Below are 21320 nucleotides of genomic sequence, written 5' to 3' on the forward strand. Positions count from 1 at the left end.
CTGGGAGCCCGGGATGGGGGTCCACACACGTCCTCTACACTGTCCCTAACAGGGCCAGGCACAGAGAAGGCACTGAGGTAGGGTGAGGGAGGGAGAGGCAGACGGCGCAGCGCACGTCTGGCCACTGTCCTAGGCCTTGAAGGCAGACAGGGCCTTCTGACATCGTGGGGCGGGGAGTCGGCTCCATGTGTAGAAAAATACGGAAGAGCCTGGAGAGAGGCGGGCAGGATGCCAGGGAAGACTGCCAGAAATGCCCCATGACCCGCGCTGGGTAGGCATCGTCACCCTGCCTTCCAAGTGAGGCCCGCAATGGGAAGTGACCTGCCCAGGGGCGCTTCTCCAGTGGGAGGCAGAGGCCGGAGCTGGCCCCATCTGCATCGTCCACACCCTGCATCTCCAGCCGCCACGCTGGCTCCTCGGCTGGGGAAGAGGCCTCATCAAGTTCTCCCCGCCACCCCTCGACGAAGGCCTCCGCCAGTCCAGTCCCCAAAGATGGAAACCAAGGTTTGGAATCCTTCCACACTCATTCTCAGAATAAAGAAAAATTCAAATTAAATGTAAGGACACTGACGTATTTTTCAGACAGGCCGACCCCGAGCTGGTCAGCACCTGCTGGTGACCGTGGGAGGCGGGCGCGCCCTCGAGCAGCCGGTGTCCGCAGCAATGGGCACAACCCCTTTCGACAGCAATGTGGCTACATCAACCGATCAAAACGCCAAAAAGACAAATGCGTGTGCCCTTTGCTCCAGCGCCTCCACTCCTGGAGATTTATCCAGAGATCCTTGCAAAGGTGCGAACTTGCATACCTGTCAGGTTACTACCCATGGCACGGAGCAGAAGAGTGTGCCGGTGAACACCACCTTTCACGGAACAGTGCTCATTGTTAGAAAGCAAACTAACCCAGAGAAGGAGCAGCAAGGGAAGCCGCCCAGGAATCAGAGCGTGAAGGCCTTCCTGGCAGCCTCCGGAGCCTCGCCCTGCGGCGGGGAGCCTCCTGTGGCGAGGGAGCACTCCTCTCCGAGCGTCATGTACCGTGTACAGGGCCACAGGGAACGCGGTCTCGTCCTGCACTGGGGGAGATGACCGCCAAGGACAGAAGGTGGCTGGCTTGAGGCTGAGCGCCCCTGCCAATTCAGAAGCAACTCAGAAGAACATATGGGAGAATGGTGGGAATCTAGGATTTGCTGCAAAATAATGGGGGCGAGGCAGCCTGAGGGTCAAGACTGGCCACATATGGGTCGTTACTGAAGCTGGAAAGCAGGTCCATCATACTCCTGCAGTTGCTATGTCGGGAGACGGCCATAATGAAAAGTTAAATGGGGGGAGGGAAGCAGCTGCTCAGAGCTGGTGGTCCACACGGGGCCCAGGGGCAGCATTTGGGATCGGAGGGAAGAAGCTTGAGGGAGGCCAACAACAACCTTAATTACAGAGTCAGGTCTGGCCCAGCAGGTGATCAGCCAATATGGGCTGGAGGAAGGAAGGGAGGAACACAAAGCCGGGCCTCAGACCCACACCAGGGGGACAGGGCACCCAGACGGAGAGCTGTCACGAGAATCTGAGGCACACGGTGGTGAAGTGGGGAGACCGAGGGCTCCAGCACAGGCCTGGTGATGGCAGCGTCCCTGAGTTCTGCACGGAGCCTGCTGATGGTGACAACCTTCACGTGCCTGAGCTGAAGCCTCACAGCACCCCTGGGAAGGGGAGGTGATCAGGCCCCCAACCTAAGACAGACAAAATCAGGTACAGAGAGGAGGCGACACCTGAGTGAGCACCCAGGACACACATTCTAGGACCCTCCTCTCTCATGGCTGGGCCGCTATGGCCTCCAGAGTTGGCCGAAGTCAGTTCCACGGCTCCACCTCCGCCAGGAGGAAGCGTCCTCGGGTGCCCGTGCCCACGGCAGTTACGACCCCTCAGGCCTTGCCCCCTGCCAGGCCGGGGGCTCCCCCAGGACCCAGCCACAGGGTGCTCTGGGGGGATGGGGGAGTGACAGGGCCGAGACAGAGTGGAGGGGAGCAGCGGCCTTTGCTAGGACGACTTCCACCAGCAAGGGTTTCTAGCAGTGCAGCCGGCTCCAAAAAGAGCCTCTGCCTGTGACTGCTCGGGAAAAACAAAGGGACACGGTCATGAGTTATTCTCCCCGATGACGAAGCACTAGGCTTCCTCCAACCCTGCCAGCCTTTCCGTAGCTCAGAGGGACCGAGGAAGCAGTGGTCACGCCCAGGCTGGAAGCGCTAACTTTCCCAGCAGAGGATGCCCGTGTCGCCACTGGTGATGCCAAGCTCCATCTGTCCTGGAGCCGCACCAGCGCCAAAGGCCGCCGCGCCTCACTCCAGCCAGCCTGTTCTCCTGGGCCTTCACTTGGGTGGGCCCCTGCCTGTCCCTGGAAGAGCCGAGGGGGCACTGGGGAGATCCCCAGGGGTGTGTTTGGGTGTGCACCTTCAGAAACATGGTGAGCGTGTGCGGGGATACTCCAGCAGGTCCCCCAGGAAAGGAAAACCCTCCACCTCGCAGTCTCTGCCCTTCGAAGACAGGCGGGCACATAATGAGCCATGGTGACCACGGTGAGGAATGGGCCGGCCTCTGGCACTTTTAGTCTCCACAGCCTGTCCCTGCGCTGGGACTGAGGCTGCGGCTCCTCACCCCAGGACAAGTCCCCTGACTCGATCCTGCAGTGGTCTTACCCCCATCCCCGTGCGCACACCTCCCCGGCCTGACCTTGCTTGTTCCTGCCTCTAGGTCTAGCTCGGCAACCGCTGTTGCTGCAGCTCGGAGCGTTCCCCTCCCCACACCCCCTTCCTAACCTGTCATCCAAGTCTCAGCTCAAATGTCGCCACTTCTGAGAAGCCTTCTCTGGCCCTTTTCGAAATCTGCGCCCCCACACCCGTCTTCTCCACCCGTCCCTCTGGGGCCTCACGGGACGCACCCCAATCGGTTTCTGTTTCCTTGTTCCCTCTCTGTCCTACACAAGGGCTCCCTGAGTCTAGAGACATCACTGTGGCAAACGAACGACTCGCTCTCTGAATAGCACGAAGTCTCTCTTCCTTTCTCCTCAGAGAACCATGTGACGGGGGCAGGAAGCCACACCGTGCCCTGGACAGGAGGCCCCTGGGGAGAGGCTGGGCCAGTCCTAGCTCTCAGACCCCGGGCCCCTCCCCAGGCCTGCGAAGGGGCCACGATGCCCACGGCTTCCTGGGTGATAAGTGTGGTCTTCCCTGTCCCTCCCTGGAGGGAGGCAGCATGACTGGGGAGGAGAGGCGGGACCAGGGACGCCCGCTGCAGGTGGTGGGCTGTGCTTATGCAACCAGCCAGGAGTCCCAGGCCAGGAGGAGGGAGGGCCTGGCTACTCCACCCGCGGCACCCGCATAACCTTCCAAACCGCTCGGCCCAGCTGAAGATCCTGCTACACAAACACGTGCAGTCTGAAGGTGCCGGAAGCTTTCTAAGTCACAGATGGCTCAGCTCGGCCCACCATGGAGCCTACCCCTCAGCAGGAGCCTGATGAAGCTCCAGCACGCTCTAGGGGGTGGGGGGAGGTCATGGGCACGGTTACACAGGGCACACTACGGACCCAAGTGCCAGCCGTGTGACAGGCCACTTCTAATTCTAAGGCACCGCCACTCACAGCAGCAAACACACACAGACAGCACCTCACTAGCATATTAAGACACTTACTGCTTTCGGCAACCAGATGAGGGCGGATTCACTCCCCAGGTGAAAAATGAACCTGAAGCAGGGAAGTTAAGGAGCCTGCCCAAGGTCACAGAGCAAGTGGGGGGAGCTGGGGCTCAGGCCCAAGCAGTCTGACTCCTCAGTCCGGCTCCGTCTTCTCCTCTGTTATCACTTACTTGGCTGCATCGGGTCTTAGTCGCGGCACACAGGATCTTCCTTGTGTCACGCAGGCCTAGCTGCCCTGTGGCACGCGGGATCGTAGTTCCCCTGACCAGGGATCGAACCCACGTCCCCTGCACTGCAAGGGGGATTCTGAACCCCCGGACCATCAGGAAGTCCCCACAACCCTTGCCCTTAACCACACCCGATGCTTTCTGTCCACAGCCACAGTCTGGGCTACAGTACATGCCGCCTCCAGCTTTCCAGAAGAGGAAACCAAGGCCCAGGGAGGGTACTTTCCAAGGACACGGCCAGGGAAGAGGTGCGCGCGGCAGGCCCTGCAGCCCGCCGTGGCAGGCTCAGTGTGGGGGTGGGACAGTCCGAGGTGTCTAACGTTCCTATCTAAGCCTCGCCCAGACCCCCCCAGCCGCGCCCCTTTTCTCTGCGCCAGCCCTGGGCTCCCCTTGTCCTCCCGCCCCTGAGTGGGTCTGCGGTGGCGAGGCTGACTTTCTCTCGCCTCCCTGGTGGTGCTGCGTCCCAGGCACACAGGGGTGGGCACAAGCTCAACGCCCACTGGTGCTGAACCACCAAGATGACACGTCCAGCCCTGCGCTGGATGGAGCCACAGTGCTCTCAACACAAGTGCCCACGCCGGGCCCTCTGACTGCGAGCTGTCTCCTGGGGGGTGGGGTGTGTGTGCTGGGTGTGTGTGTGTATGACACTGAGAGCTGTCTCCTAGAGAGAGAGAGAGAGTGTGTGTGTGTGTGTGTGTGAGACTGGTGGCTCTCTGCCTCGTGACGTGAATCCACCTTCTTGACCCGGAACAGTGCAGGCTGGTGCGGAGGGCAAACGGTGCACCTGGCAGTGTCTACTGGGAGCGTCTGAGGAGCTCAGGTCCCCAACTCTGAGCTGTCCCCAAGCCCCCACGAGGCTGAGCCTGGTGGCCCTCTCAGGCCCCACTTGACAGGAAGGATGTGGGATTTCTGCTCAGCCCGCATGACCACCGGGATGGCCAGTGGCCAGAGAGAGGTACGAGTCAGCAGTGCTAGGGCCCGGAGAGCTGGACCAGGTCTTCCCATCAGCTCTGACCCCCGCCCCACGGGGACTGACAGTGGCCTCTGTGCCCTTCCTGTGAGTCCCTTCATTTAGCCCACGCGGCCCCAGTGCTTTCTGACCCTGACGACTTCAACAGGCCCTGGCCGCCACAGGACAAGGCCCTCATCTCTTTCTGGTCAAGTTTCCTCTTCTGGAAAACACACACACACACTCTCACACACACACACACACACACACACACACGCGGAGGCTTCTAAAAGCAGTCGCTGAGATCACTTGTGTGACGCGTTTGGCGGGAAGCTGGTGTTGGTTGGCCGCCAGCCGTCAGCGCGGCCCCGGGCTGACACCTGGTAGCACCTGGAGAGCGAGCGGAGCCCCAGGCAAACAAAGGTCCGGCGCTGCCCGGAGGCTCCTCAGGCTCTGCCCGCAGGCCAGCTGCGTCCACCTGTCCCTGGCCACCTGGTTCGGAAACATTGGTCGCACCACTCCTGCCTGCCCGGAGACAAATATTTACCCAGGGCTGGGCACCTGAGGGCACAGGAGTGAAGGCTTGGGGATGGAGGAGGACCCACAGGGCGGCGGGCTGAGGAGGAGCCCAGGCTGGCCACGCAGCTCTGTGCGCCAGCGCTCCGCCTGCAGAGGGGAGATGCCACTCCACTCCCAGCGGGCCAGGTGAGCCGGACTCCCCGCTCTGAGTCTCACCATCCCCCTATGTCTGTGAAATGGGGCAACGATCCACCTACCCCGAGGGACAGGGTGTGGATAGGGCCGGCTGGCACACGGATGGTGTCAGCGCTGTGCCCGGCACCGGGCGGGCACTCTGCCAACACCAGCCACCGCCACCCTCGCGGTTACTGATCAACGGCCCCACGCAGCCCTCACTGCTCCTCCAGAAGGCCTGACACCTGCCTTGTTCCACTTCTGTGAGGCTCGCCACAGCTTCCCAGTCCTGCCCTCTTCAAAGGAATGTGTGTGCCAACTCTTAACTCCCACTCCTCAGTGAGGCACCCCTGCCCAGCCCACCCACTGGCCGAGGAGGCAAGAGCTGGGCGGCAGCTCCTCTCAGCTGCCCAGGGCAGAGGCCACGGTCCCTCCTTCTGCTAGGGGCCCAAGCACAGGTGCAGGCACCCTGTGTGCTCAGCCATCTGCAGAGATGCTGGGCCCAGGGCCTGAGTTTAACTCCGAGTACTGGGTACTGGACTCCGTTTCTCCCTTTAACCCCACCTGCCTCAAGGGTTAATGTCTCAGCAGTAATTCAATGGATCCTTCACTCAACACCTGCTCAGTGCTCCACCCCTGGAGAGCGATGCTGAGGACACAGCATTCAAAACACCTCTGATCTCTGCCTCTACAGGAGAGACAAGAGCAGTTCCCAGACAGTGATGACCCCGAGGGGGCAGGACTAAGGCAGGAGGGCCCAGGAGCACACCTACCCTGATCCGGGGATCAGGGAGGGCTTCCTGGAGGAGGGGCAACCTAACAACACTGGTCACCTGAGCACAGGGGCTGAGTCTCATTCACCGTCTCATCCTGGAATTTAACATAACTGCGCCTGGTCCACGGCAGGTACTCCATCTGCTGAATGAAAGAAAATGGGGGTGGCAGTGAGGAGGCCGGGCGGGGGTCTGAGTAGGAGCTCGCCAGGTAAGGGAGGGAAGAGCCACTTGAAAGGGCTGGGTGTGATCATGTGCCGCTGCACAGCTCCAACTGCAACCAGCAATTCCACCCTGAGGTCTGTACCCTGGAGAACTTGCTCACACCCCAGGTGACGTGTACACAAAGTTCACGGCTGCGCCAGTGTGTGAGACCGAAAGCCAGAAACAGCTCAAATGTCCATCAAGGACAATCTAAGGCAGAGCCATGCAGTGGAAGACTCTGGAGCATCTCCATGGATGGAGCTGAGAAACGTAACGCTGCAGGGAAAGGAGAGCCCCAGGTCTCCACTCACGACACATCGTCATTTTTATAACCCTCAGAAAGAAGCAAAACCAAACTCCGTATTTTTTCATCATACACGCACAGGTGATAAAACTTCAAAAAAAAAAGGCATGACAATCACAACCTGCAGGGCGGCAGTCACGGGCCTCTGGGCCCCTCCCCCTCCCACCCGGACAGAGGTGGGCACTGGCAGCGTTCTCAGCCCTAAACTGGGAGGCAGGCGCACAGGTCTTTGTTACTCTATACTTTAACTTACGTGTATTGTACATACGTAGTTTAAATGCAATGAAGAGAACTTAACAACAGTAATTTTAAAAGCAGAGGGAAGGAGGGGATTCCCTGGTGGCCCAGGGGTTTAAACTCCACACTTCCACTGCGGGGGGCACAAGTTCAATCCCTGGGCTGGTCTGGTCGGGGAACTAAGATCCCATAAGCTATCTGGTGCAGCCAAAAAAAAAAAGTAGAGGGAGGGAGAAGTGTGTTGCAGCAAAGGGAATAGCACGTGCAAAGGCTCAGAGGACAGAGAACTGAGGAGCCTCCGGGGAACTGAAAGTCACTGTCAGGGTCAAGTGAGATGAATAGGCAAGGGACCCAACAGAGGGCTGGGGGCATTGTGGTACCTGAAAAAGGTCTGCAAATCACTCAGTGGCTCCCTGCTTCCCATCGCTCCCACTTACTGAAATCCTGGGGAGGCAACGCGCCCTGCTCAGGGAAGGGGACCTCTGAGAAAGCTGAGGGCCACCAGGGGACAACCAGGTCGGCTATTTCAGGCTGCCTGCCTCAGGCTTCTGGTTGGGGCACCAGATGGCCAGCTGAACTCAGAGGCACTGGGGACTTTAGTTTGGAATTTTAAAATCCAATAACTGTGAGCTGTTTACTGGTGCAGTGAAGGCTCCAGGGAAGGACACTGAGTGCCTGGAACTTCTCGCTGCCCGACCTGACTTTCCTCCCCTACTGACTTTCCTCCCCTATGAAAGGTGAGCACCGCCACGTAGCCTCATGAGGTGTGTCTGGGTGCTAAAGGACATATTCATTCATTCTTTACCAAACAACCTGGGCTGGGCAGACAACAGAGCACAAAACAGATCCGGATCCCTGCCCTCGGGGAGTGATTGCTAGGAAGGCAGACAAACAGTCACACAAATAAAAGTGACAAATTATAAGCAAGAAAGCCCTCAGATGAAAACACAGGTGATGATCACTTAGATTGGAGGGAGTAACCGGGAAAGGCCTGTAGAGGGAGGAACAATTAGGCTAAGACCTAAAAGACGAGTTACGAGGCAGAAATTCATTCATTCCCTCAAATGTTTCTCAAGTGCCTCTTCGGGGCCAAGTGCAGTTCGAAGTGAACACCCTGAGGCAGTGAACTCAGCCCTGGACCAGCCCCTCCCAAGTCCCTTCCAATGGAGAAGGCAGACACAAGACAGGGAGTGGATATCAGCAGACAAATGGTAACCCCACAGAAGTTGGGGAGAGCCTCTCAGGCAGAGGGAGAGCCAGCGCAGATGTCCAGCATGTAGACGGTGGAGGAGCAGGGAGGGGGGGTCTAGATTCCTGGGGGTGAGGCAGACTGGATGTGCCCAGGACGGGGCTCTGGCCACGTTCTGCACAGGGCCGTGACCTCAGCAAGTGACGGATGGCGCCAGGTCACCAACTAGGGGCCCCACCAGCTTCGCCGGGTGGCTCGGCCTGGTGCTCAGCAAACAGCGGCTGCAGGTGTGTTTCCAGGAGAACCTCTTGGGAACCTGTTGTCCCCTTTGTCCAGGCCTGGCCACCACTAACACGACCCCCCTCCCCCCACAGTGCCACCAGGGCCTGGGCCACCCCCCCCCGCCACCCTGCCCCCTCTGCTGCAGAAAGCCAGCAAAAGAGCAAAGGCGACAGGGACTCTTTTTAAGGAGGCTCCCCCACCTCCAGCTTTCCAGCAAGGCCAATGATAAATGAGGAAAAATATATCTGTACACAACGTAATGCCCAAGAGTGGATATCTGAAATAGAGACACAGGGCTTACAAAACATCCCAAAACAAAAACGGGCCCAGTGCATGAAAAAGCAACTAACGCGGTAACAAGAAACAACTAGTAGTTCAAGAAGGCTCATTAAAACAAAACATCATCTGGGCACCAAGATACCCAAATGCAAGTATTATTCATTCATTCGTTAAAAAAAAAAAAAAATCAAGAGATACAACCAAGTGCTGTCCCTCAAGGCTTCCAAACCTTTGTGGGCGCAGACTGTATATGAGACTTCAAAGGTTCCTACCCTCTGACCTGATAAAGCCACCTTCTAAGAATTTCTTCTGAGAAAGCTCCCTGTGACAACAGAAAAATTTATGGACAAGGCTGAAGGTCACTGCATTATTCATGCAGCTGAAAACTGGAGAGGGCCTAAATGCTCAGCAACGCGGAATGGCTGGAACAAACTACAACAGCCTGACGGTGGATTTTAAACACGCTCTGTCAAAAAAAAAGGAAAAATGAAGTGAAAATGCAGGACATTCAGCTGTACGCCCCGGCTCCGCCCAGTTTTATTTTTACGCGTTTGAGGCACTGTAACTTAGCCACTGAGGAGACGGGAAGGAAGCGCTCCGGCGTTTCACACTGATGGCGTTTCACACTGACGGCGTTTCACACTGACGGCGTTCCAGGTGGTGCGCGTCGCTTCTGATAGAGTCTTGCGTCCGGAATATATATAGAACTCTTACAGCCCAACCAGAAGACAAATGATCCCATTTTAAAACAGGCCAGGGATCTGAACAGACATGTCTCCCAAGAAGACATACAAGTGCCGAGAAGCACGTGAAAAGATGCGCAACACCATCAGCCGTCAAGGAAACGCAGATCAGACCAAAACCACAGTGCGAAGCCCAGCGCCCGCTGGGGTGGCTGGGATCTAAGGGAAGGACAGGGAAGGGAGGGTGTGGCGTGAGGCAGCGGAAGCCTCGCCCGGTGGAGGGGAGTGCTAAGTGGGGCAGCCGCTGGGAAAATGGTCTGGCAGTTGCTCAGAGGGTTAGAGTCGCCAGATGACTGAGCAGTCTCACTCCCAGAAAAATGAAAGTCTGGGTCTGCACAATAAGCTGAGCATGAACACCCACAGCAGCACTGTTCATCATGGCCAAAACGTGGAAACAACTCAAATGCACATCAGTGGATGAAGAGAAAAACCATCCACACGAGGGAACGCTATTCACTGATAATGAGGAACGAAGCACGGGCACAGTCACGACGTGGGTGAACCCTGTAAACACTGTGCTCGGTGAGAGGAGGCAGACACAAGAGGCCACGGGGGGTACGATTCCACTTACAGGAAATGTCCAGAAGCTAACAGGACAGAGAGCAGACCAGCGGCGGCCTGCGGGGGCGCGGGTGGGGTGCGGGGATCCCCGCTAAGGGGTTCAGGGTTTCTTGGGGGGGGAGGTCAGGTAATCAAACATTCTAACAATGGACTGTGATGACAAATGCAGCATTCTGGGAAAAACTGAACTGTGTGCTTTACATGGGTGAAATGTACGTGAATTATATCTCAACAGAGCTTTTAAAAAAATATTCCAGATGGTAAGCTTAAGAAGTGATTTTCATTTTCTTCTTTCAACTTTCCAAATGTTTTTTTTTTACAGTGAACATATATTTATAAAATCAGAAGAGAATCAAAATAAGGGGTCTCTCCCTTAGTAACAACCATCCTCAGCTTCCTGGGTGACTGCACACCCTTCACCCCCAGATCCCCTCACTGGCCCGCATAAAGGGGATGAGGAGAAAGCTTGAGCCTCGGGCAGGGATTGCTCAGCTGCCCTGTGGGCTGCAGATGGCATCTCCACTGCCCCAGAGCCCAAACCCTTTCTTCTCATACTAACATTAGGCAGGAACCCAGGGGCACAACAAGGCAGGTCTCTCAGTTGCCCCCCTCGAGGACGTGTCACTCTGCCCCTCAAAGTGACAGAGGTGGCCCAAGCAGCAGCAGGAGCCGTCCTGGGTGCCAGGCCACCCCATCTGGCCTGCTGCCTCACTTGTAAAACCAGGACAATAAGCCTCCACCCCGGATAATCTGGACGCAGCAAAGAGGGGCGGAGCCTGCGCCAGCTGGGATGCTCACGGCTGGGTGGTCAGTGAGCACAGGCATTTGGACCCAACAGCTGGCGGCTGCCAGTCAGATGGCCCTGCCCTCCCCTGCCCCCCGAACTCACCGGCCTGGGGTGTCTGCTCAGGACCAGCCAGGGTCAGACTGCTGTCAGATGTGGGGGCTCTGAGCAGGGCTACGCAGGGAGCTCTATCTCCGGGCTCTGCCCACACCTACCCCCCAGCTCCATGCTAATGGAGCGACACTCGCCAAGCACCGGCCCCTTGCCTTGAGCGGCGCTGGACAGGGCAGTGACCAGGACAGCCCAGCCCCGCCCTCCTGGGGCTTGCAGTGCAGCGAGAAGACAGCGGTACGGCAGGGGAGCCCAGAGAAGCTCCACACCGCAGACCCCGAGGGCTGAGCCCAGGCGTGGGGGGGCAGAGGACCCCCAACCCCCATCCCAGGGAACACAGCCCTTTCCAGTCACTGCGATTAAAGTTGGGAGAGCTGCGTCGGGACGCCAGTATCCCAAGGAGAGAAGAACAGGACAAGGAGCGAGGGTGGAGGCCTAAGCTGGAGGGCAGGGGGCTGGACCCCACTGACTTCCTCCACCTCCTCCTGTGACGCTGGCAGGCAGGGAATCAGGTCACCTGCCACAAAGGCAGAGAGGCAGACCAGTTACTACAACCTGAGCTCTCTTGCCCCGCCCACCGGCCCTCGATTAGAAGGTCCTGGCACTCTGTTCCCTAAATGGTGGGGGTGACCTATGGACAGAAACAGGGAAACACATGCGGTGGAAGGGAACTTGACACCCCCCTTGCTGCACAGAAAGGCAGCGCCTCGGCTGAGGACCCACAGCAAGCGCACAGCCAAGATGGGCCTGCCCCCCGACCCGCACTCCCTCTGCAGATCTGGCAGGGGGACGCCAGTGGCAGACTCGGGGCCCTCCTCCTGTCTTCCATTCCTGTCCTGTCCTGGGCTGCGAGAGGGCAGGGCCATCTGGTCCCTGAGGCCTAGCACCACCTGCCCTTCCTTCTCTCTCGGTGCCTGCCACACGCTGGGAACCCCAGGGCTATGAGAGACCCAACCAGAGCCACCCCGCTCTCATGACGCTCACTGCCATGGGCGCAAGAGCACCTTCGGGCCCACAGGCAACCAGGTCGCTGACCTTTAGGGGGAACCGAGGGAGAGGGCCAGGAAAGAAGGATTTGCTGGTACCCGAGATAGCAAGGCAGGCATCCCAGGACAGGATGTGGGGAGCGCCCGGCAGGCTGGAACTGAGAAGAGGCCACCGCGCCTGAACCCAGCGAGGACGCGGGCGAGGGGGGGCCCGGGCACGGTCAGTGGCGGCGGGGGCCGGCCTCGTGAGCTGCGTCAGGGATCCCGCGCGGCGTGTGCGGGGCAGTGGGGGAAAGGGGCCACAAGCCTGATGTGAAGAAACAGGGTTCGCTTCTTCAGGAATGGAGAGGGCATAAGAGCAGGCAGGGCAGCCAGGACTCCGTCGCCTGGTGCACTGTGGGCAGAGGCGGTGGCAAGGGATGACCGAACGGATAAGTGGATGGACGGACGACAGCGTGGACAAATGACCCAAACGACCCCGTGAACATCTTCCTGGGCCCCTGCTCCCTTTCGGGCCCACAGCTATTCTGAGGCCCAGTCCTGGGTTCGGGGCCCGAGGCTCCCGACCTGGGGCGCTCGTCAGCAGGCCTACTGTGCAGTCCCTGTGGGGCCTGGGGATGTTCACTGGTTGGTCTCCTTTGTGGAGCCAGACGGAACAGACGCGGCCTCTTACGGTGCTCCTGGGTCCAGTAGGGGAAGACGGACCCAAACAAATAACAGCGCGAGGAGGCATCACGGGAACCCGGGAGAGCAGAGCAGCGCTCTGGGGATGCCGTGTGCAACAGTGCGGGGAGGCAGGGCAGAGGGAACCAAGGTCTGTGGATCAGAATGGGGGCACCGGGGGGCGGGGGATGGATGGGGATGGACACCGGCTTGGGAGGGGCTTCCCACTGGCTCAGGGGCGCGGCCTCTGTCCTGTGGTGAGGAAGCAGCCCTGCCTGGGAGGCTTCTGGGGAACAGAGCAGAGGGTGAGCCCTGTTCACTCTGGTTCGAACACGGATCCTCCCTTTACTGTCTGTGTGGCCTTGGCACCCGTGAGCCTCAGCTTTCCCCTTCTGGCTGCTGTGAAGATTAAATGAGTAAACGCACACGAAGAGCTTAGATCACCCCACCATGGCCATCCTGAAGCCTGACCCTCCGCAGGGTCACTTCCTTCCCTGGCGGGGGGCCGGGGGCTTCCATTTCACAGCAGCCCCGCCCTGCCTCCCCCCACGCGCCCCGGGGCTCTGAGGAACCCAGGGGGTTCAGCTGTGAAAGTGCTGGCTTCGCACAAAGGGGAGGGCCGCACGGAACACCAGCAGCTCCCTCACCACACGGCTACTGGCAGCTGGCAGGAGGCTACGGCTGTGGGAGATGGAGGGGTGGGCGGGAAAGTGGCTCACGAGTCGGACCCCAGCAGGTTTCCACCCACCCAACCAGGGAGGACGTCCCAGCTGGGATCCGACAAGGCCTCCGCAGCATCAGACCACAGGGCTCCCACCCCAGGCTTCTGCTGGAAAGGGAGAGGGCGTCAGGCAAGTCACGTGAGCCTAGCGGCTGTCAGCAGACACTTTCAAACCGCCACCCCCACCTCGAGGCAAAGGCTCTAGAGCTGCTGCAGAGAGTAAGTAAGGAAGGGGGTGAGAATAACTTATTATACAGTGCCCACTGGGCACCTGCACCCACCATGACCCACCAAGGGGAGGGCTGCCAAGCAGCTCTGGAGACACTCAGGGGAGCCAGACCAAGCCAGGCTCTGCCCTCGTGGAACTGCCTTCCCAGCAGGGAGAAGACAGAAGTGAAGCCCAAGGGACATCGGTCCTTCCCAGGGGCACCCGGCCTTGGAACCCCCTTCCTGGAAAGAGGACCCCTTCCGCCTGTCCCACCCTAACTGAAGCACCAGACCCCCACCTCCTGTTGCAGCTCCAGCCCAGAAAGCACCCCAAAGAGAGAGCTGCCCTAACACGAGCAAGGCCCGGCTCAGGGCAGGAGTGATGGGGGCGGCCCGGGAGCGGTGAGGTCAAGGACTCGGCATTCTCACCAGGTCTGCGGGGGCTACGGGGTGCTCCTGGCTCAGAAGGCTGGGCCTGGCTCCCCACCAAGAGTCATGAAGCTTCGAAACAGACACCTCTTCTGCCAAAACGGCTCCACAGATGAGCAAACTGTGACACAGAGAGGTCTCAGGACATGCCTGCATTCATGCGGTGGAATTCACAATCGGCCCAGGGTCTCGGGCTGGTCAGCCTGCTCTTGGAAAGGAGGGAGCCGGGGCAGGCTCACCAGGACATGGCCCCATTCAGCTCTAACAAGCCCTTACTGAGTGCCTGCAATAGCTAGCTACCGGTCCAGTGGCCTCCCAAGTTTCTCAATCCCCACACAAAAGCGGGTACTGAGGCAGAGAAGCCAGGCGACCGCCTCTAGACAGAGAGCAGAGGTGGACTGGCACCAGAGTGCCCTGAAGCCCGAGGCCTGGGCTGTCTCGTGCTACTACAGCTTCACAGAAACGGGAAAGGAGCCCACTGGGGGCTCCATGGTCTCCTACTGGAAACTGCTGGGCCAATATTCTAGAGTTCAGAATTTCCTGATCTTAGAAAATCACCACAGTATGCTTCCTCTATTATGTTAGACCCCAGTTTTTAGAACTCTCTGGATCTGGGAAGTGTGGGACCTGGGGGCCTTTACAGGTGAAGCCAATTGCTGAGGTGGCACGGGGGAGGCAGTGCAATCACTCAAGTGCACGATGCCCCCACCCACCACCCCACCCCAGGGCAGGAGGCATGAACTAGGGTTGGGGGGTGGAGCTCAGAGAGCCATGGGGAGAATATCACAGTGCAAAACCTTCTGGGGAGGGAGAGGTTCAGATAAATTTGGTGATTAAACCAATCGAACAAATGCAAGCTCCTAGCCACAGCAGGGCTTCACGAGGCCAAGAGTCTCAGGCTTGCTGCCCCAGCCTTGGTCTCAGCTTCTGCAGGCCACACTCCCGGAAGGGTCTGCTGACAGCAGTGGGCAGGCCCCTTCTGAACGCCGTCTGCTGGCTCCCTGCCACCCTCATGCCAACAGGGCCCACGAGGCCCCACCCGTGTGGGTGCTCCCTCCCTGCTTTCTCCAGTCTGGCCTCTGACCCTCCTGCTCCACCTCCAGACTTCAGGAAGACTGGCTTTTTTCTCCTCCTCGGATGTGCCTCACTGGCTCCGCCTCCAACCCTCTGCACTTCTTCCAACTGCTCCTCACCTGGCTCACTCCAGTGATTTCTTTAGGCCTGAGAGGGCCCCTTCCTTCAAGAAGCCACCTGTGCCTTGCCCATCAGCTCTTCCCAGTTAGGGTCCTGGGCACCCCGATTTGATTAGAACTGTTTACTGTGCAGCTCCCTTACTCAACTGTGACCTCCACAGAGGCAGGGCCTGCCTTCTTTCCCGACCCCTAACACTGGCATTCACTAAACGAGAGGCTGCGCACCTTCAGCTGGAAGGGACTGAGCACTTACCACATCCCCACGCTGGGGAGCACAGGAGGAATTTGGGCCAAGGCTGAGCAACAGAGGAGCAGCGAGGACCTCCCAGGACACTTAAGCTGTCCAAGAACCACAGGGATCCCCTCCTGAGTGCCACCCAGCCGATCCCTTCACTCAGGCTGTTTCTCACCCCTGAGCTACCTGGTGAGGCTGGAATGGTCATCTCCATCTTACAAAGGGTTATGGGTTCAAGACGAAGAAACCATGCAGCAGGCAGAAGCGATGCAGCAACTTACTGACACTCACGGAGCCAGGACTTGGGGGCGAAGAGTGCAGGCCCCCCAGCCACACTGCCTGGCTTTGTGACGACCTCCGGTGAGTGACCTTGCCTCTCTGTGCTTCCAGTACCTCATCTACAAACTGGCAAGAACGGCACCTGCCTCCTGTTTGGCTGGCAGACATAGCCAAGACACCCACTCAGCCCAGCGGTGGGCGCGTGGGAAGAATGAGCGGTGACCAGGGTCGCCGGATGAGCAGGGGCTGAGCTGTGACAGGCTGCCCACCCAATTCCTGTTTCTGCAGTTACCGCAAGTCAGACGCTTCAATGTGCTCTAAAACAAGTCTGCGAGGCCAGCCCCAGCCACCCTTGAACTGAGGTCTGGAATTGAGCCTTGGGACTGAGCAGTGGGCAGCTGGGCTGAATCAGGGGCCCTGAGCAGGACAGCCAAACCTGGCCACCTGGGGAGCTTTCTAGAAACACAGATTCCTGGCCTCCATCCCCAGAAGCTGCCCCCGTCACGGCCAGTCCAGTCCAGGGCGTCTGGCTCCACAGTTCTTAATACTTTTGGAGCCAAATGCCTGTGAGAGACAGGAGACGCCTGGTTCCCAGAAACATGTGCACACACTTTCGACAGCCCCCTTGGAGGACTGAGTGCCAAGTACCCGAGGCGTGGGGCCTGGCACAGGCCCATCAACTCCTCTGAGAGGCTTTCTCCCCAAAGCCTCGGCGGCGTGAGATCTGATGGAAAGCCTCACTCCCCTGCTGCTTGCCCACCCTCCTGGGCGCCAGACGCAGGTCACAGGGGTGACCCACAGTCTTCACCCTTGAAGAGGGAAACATGATGTGAACACAAATAAAGCCCTGGAGGTGGAAAGCAGGGCCAGCCGCTCCCCACACAGGCCCAACCACGGAGTCAGGTTCCCACGGGGCTTAGGGCCGGGGCGCCAGCCCATTCTGCAGAGGGGACCGGGGCTCAGGGGGCGGCTGGAACTTGTCCACGGTCATGGCCGTTGTCTGAGAGGCCGCGGCTAACACTTCGACGCTTCGCATCTAGACCCTCGCTGCCCTTGCTGCCTCTCAGCTGGAGGCCGAGACAGGCTGATTGAGTTTCAGCTCAGAAAGGCTGGGCAGCCTGCCCAGAGTCACCCAGCTTGTCACAGACAGGATCGTCCCTGTCAGGGATGTCGGGGCACTCTTCTGATGGATAGACCGCAGGGTTCTGACGAGGGAAACCCTGGGGGAGAGGCGAGCAGAAACACACAGCAGAGACAGCGCAGCACAGAGTGGGCGGGGGCAGAAGACTGGCGACGACAAGAACAAGGCCCCCCAGCACTCCCTGTGGACTCTGTTATCTCACTTAATCCTCATCACCCTATGAGGAGGTACGACCGTCAGCTGTATTTCATAGACAGAAATATCATCATGGACAGAGAGAATGATCGCCCAAAGTCACATGGCAGAGTCTACGTGCCAATGCTGGCAGCAGAAGGCGAGGGTGGACCCTGACGGAAACCTGGGGGAAGCATCAGAGCCACCCTCCACAGGGGCACTGGCTCCTCCCCAGCCAGACCGCCCACCACTCAGGTAAAACAAGCCATTAACTAGCAAGAGAGCCTCTGTCCACTACTGACAGGTACCTTTCCACTTGTTAAAGCAGTTTCAAGGACTCAATTTGCAGCTGGGTTTCAGGGAGAACAAACAGGAAGGTGTTTCCACCTTCTCTGATCCTCACTGAGGAACACGATGGCCACTGACCCCATCAGCCCCTCTCCCCTATCCCACCGCCGAAGCTTGGGTGGCCAGAGCAGGGCACGTTTGGGCCCCCTTCACCCTGCAGACGCCGCCACTCCACGTGACAAGTCTCCCAGGGGGCAAAGCTCCCCTGCCCCGACTCCAGGACAGACTGCACAGGGTGGAGGTCAGGGAGCGGGGAATGAGTCATGGGTAGGACTGGAGGGAGGGGGAGACAGCCACCCAGACTGTGGCCGGTGTCACATGCTCCCCGACGCCTGCCTCGCCAAACCCGTGTCTCCTCCGCACACGGCGGCCAGCTGGGCCTCGGGAGACAGCTGGGCCTCAGGTCATTCCTACAGTTTGGTCTGAAGAGTCCCTGGTACAAGACCCTCAGAGGAGCTGGGACCGCAAGGCCTGCCGCTATGGATGCGGGTTGCGGCAGGCGAGCCCCTCCTCCATGGGGGCCCACTCCCACCCCCCAGGGAATGTGGGGCACACACGGGCCCCAGCCCAGCAGTATGGAGGCGGCCTCCTCTCCAGCCTCACAGCCCATCTACTGGCAACCGGCTTGCTGCAGAGACCCCCCTGCCCCACCAGGTCCATCCCATCCACTCAGACATCCTGGAGGTCAGGTCAGCAGGACAGGGCTCACAATTTCACAGATGAGGAAACAAACCAGCTCAGCGAGAATCGGGGCTGTGCCAGAGCCACAGCACGCTGCGGCCGGGGCCGGGCAGGGAGCACATCCCGGCAAGACGGACCCCAGGTACAGCCTGGCCTCAGCCCTTCTGCACGGCTGCACGTGCCCCTGGAGCTCATTCGGCCATGATCCCCATGTGTCTTTCAAGGGGCTGAGTGGGAATGAGGATGGACAGAGTCTGCTCCCCCATTCCAGCGGGAGAGAGAGACCATCAGCACGAAGCAAATGTGTATTTTAACAGCAGGCGGCCTTTAGTGCAATGAGGTAGACAAGCAGGCCCCGAGTTGGGGGCAGGCAGGGACATCATGTGACATGGGAAGGCCCTTCTGAGCGTTGGGCTGGGTTGAGCCTCAGTAGGCATGAGAATCTCCCACACCTCCTTCAGATGTCTGGCCTCCAGGAATCCCCCAACACGTGACCTCTGACAGGGCCTGACAGGGCTCCTGTCTCAGGCAGACACCCCCAGAGGCTCCCACCCACTTGGGCCCCCACCTAGCCCCAGATCCAGGCCTCGCCCACTGCAGCCCGAGGTTGTCAGGCCTGGCCGAACTCTCTTCCCAGGGCAAAGTTCTGCTGACTGGGTGCCTGGTGCTAGGGCCCAATTCCTCCAGTGGCTGCTTGCTCCCAGCCCGGGGGTGCCTCTGCACCTCGGGCCGGGGCGACTTCTCCATCTCTGAGATGGAAGAGCAGCTTCTGAATGACCTCTTCCAATTCCTATGAGCCAATTCCTCCCTCACCCTTGGCTTTGGGGTCATGTCACCAGGGTCGGCCCCAGTGTGACCCCTCCCTCACCCTTCCCACCAGGGCCGCAGCTCAAATGACACCCTCTCTGCTTTCCCGCGGTTCACAGACCACCTCCAGCAAATCTGTTGCCCCTCCTCCAAGACCTGCCAACCCCTCCCTGAAGCCCCCAGCTGAGACCCTAGATCTCTCAACTGGGCAAGTCCTTTGGCCCAACTTTCCACAGCCTGGAAAGCCTCTGTCTCCCTCAGTCCCAGGCCAGCCAACAACTCCACTGTCCTCCCCAGACACAGGGCAAGTCACCGGCCAGCATCACCAGGCCTGCCAAATCCCATTGTCTGAACTCACCAACTTCACCAATGAGCCTTCCCCTGCCACCCAATTCCTTCCCTCGCAGGTCGACCTCAGCCCCTCTCCCTGGCCCGGACAGACCTCGCCCACCCGTAAAATCAACCCATTTCTCCAGGTCATCACCTCTCCACTTCAGACCCACTGATGTTTTTGGAGAGTGAGTGCAGGCCAGTCCCGCTGTCCCTCCCAGAACTTCCAGGAAGGAGAGACTCCCACAGCCTGGGAGCTGTCACCACATCTGCCTCTTCCCCGGGGTGACCAGTCAGCCACCATCCTCTCAACCCCTCCCAGCCAGGCACCAACTGACCCTCCTGCTCAACATTCTGCCCCCCCAACCCCCGCCTTCACTGCCTCTTCATGACTGTCCATGAGACATTAAAAAAAAACCCAACCAACCCCAAAGAAAAAAAAAACAGACTGAATCTGCCTGGATAACAGCAGCTGCTATTTATGTGGCAGGAACTTACAAGGACTATCTTATTTAATCCTCACAACTTCCCCACAGTAGAAATTAGCACCTCCATTTGCAGAGAAAGAAACAGGAGGCTCAGAGAAGAAAAATGGCTTCCCCAAAACCCAACAGCTGCTAACACACAGCTGTTGCTCTTCTGGGAACCTGCGGGCCAGAAACTTTCCCCTACTCCCACCCCGCCCCCGGCCCGGACTCTCCAACTGCCAACGCCACCACCACCACATTCCAGCCCACAGATGGAACATCTTCCCTTCCCCCCGGGCCCGAGCCCACCAATGGACTGGAAGCTTGTGAAGCACACCCCCCCCTCAACTCCATGAATCAACTTGTCCAGGCTAGCCCCTAAAATGATGCAACTAACATCACCCCTAAAATGACCAACCATAACTGCAGCTTCATGAAGGCCCATCCTGGCCGACCACTTTCCACACACAACCTTATTCAGTCCTCTCTGAAACCCCGTGGCGTGGCTATTCTCACCCACTTACAGGTGGGAAATCGAGGCTCTGAGGAGTTAGGAACCCAGCCTGAGGTCATGCTTTGGGTAAATGGGACTCAGGACTGAGCTGGAGCCCAGGCTAGCCACCATCCTGCTCTTGCCTCTCCAGTTCTTTCCCTCCTGCTCTGAGCTCCCTGGACCGGATGCTATATCTGGGGCCTGTTCCCTCTTCCCTTCCTCAGCCCTAGTCCCCCAAGCCCTCCAACTTAACTTATATTGAGGGCCGAGAGTCCAGGGACTTGGCTGGCTCCCAAGGCCAAGAATTTTAAATTAACCACTGTCTCTTCAACAATAACTGGCTGGGGAATTCCCTGGAGGTCCAGCGGTTAGGACTGTGCTTCCACAGCACGGGGCCAGGGTTTGATCCGTGGTCGGGGAACTAAGATCCCCCATTCCGCACCGTGCAGCCAAAAGACAAAACAAACAAAACACTAACTGGCCAAGACGGCACTGACAGCCGCTCCTCGTGTGTTCAGCTTTCAGTTCCCACGTTTCCCACCCTCACATCAAAGCCATCAATTCTCCACTGCCTACAGACTAACAACATTTCTACCTCTCTCTCCAGGGCCAACAGACCGAATTCTGTAGACCAGGGTCCAGGCTAATCCCTCCTCTCTTCAGCTCCATCCCAGCGTGAGTCCCAGACCTGTCCAGGACTGAACCCTGCCATTCATCTCTGCAGCGACTTTCCACCTTCCCAGCCCTACGGATAAAACACACTCCTCCAGCTGCTCTTTCAGTTCCAACACAGAGCCGACCGAGATTCTCCAGAGGACTTACAACCTATGCAGTTATAACCTATAACTTATAACCTCTCTCCCCCACACCTCAAGCCATCAAACTTCTCCAGCACTCTCACTTCCACCGCCAGCAACTCCAATGCTTTCTCGGGGCAGGCGGGACGGCGGTAGGAGGAACAAAACAAGGAAAACCCTCCCAGAGCCAGGCTCCAGAGTTCCTCTGCTCCTGAATGATTGACAATGTTCTGCTTCCCCTTTTTTTTTGGGGGGGGGCAGCAGGGGAGGAGAAGAAGAGGAGGCACACCGTGACTTTTCTTCCTAATGCCAAGATCGAACACCTGCCTGGACTATCTCAACCAGCCGCAAACTG

The 21320-nt window shown here is 58.7% G+C and overlaps 1 protein-coding gene across 3 annotated transcripts in view; it reads right to left on the minus strand.

Moving 5' to 3' along the window:
- Positions 1-21320, minus strand: part of PPP1R37 (protein phosphatase 1 regulatory subunit 37) — a 36735-nt gene that overhangs the window by 14198 nt on the left and 1217 nt on the right. Inside the window, exon 1 of one of the 3 annotated variants that reach the window (XM_055411895.2) lies at positions 6381-6884. The exons of the other annotated variants lie outside the window; for them this stretch is intronic. Within the exon in view, the coding sequence (XP_055267870.1) occupies positions 6381-6462 (82 nt within the window). The 5' untranslated portion in view covers positions 6463-6884. Of the gene's footprint in view, positions 1-6380; positions 6885-21320 lie in introns of those variants that run through there. 3 annotated transcript variants of the gene reach the window in all.

The sequence above is a fragment of the Moschus berezovskii genome, chromosome 22, assembly GCF_049115385.1.
Source record: "Moschus berezovskii isolate FMDL1 chromosome 22, NW_MosBer_1.0, whole genome shotgun sequence".
NCBI classification, from domain to species: Eukaryota; Metazoa; Chordata; class Mammalia; order Artiodactyla; family Moschidae; genus Moschus; species Moschus berezovskii.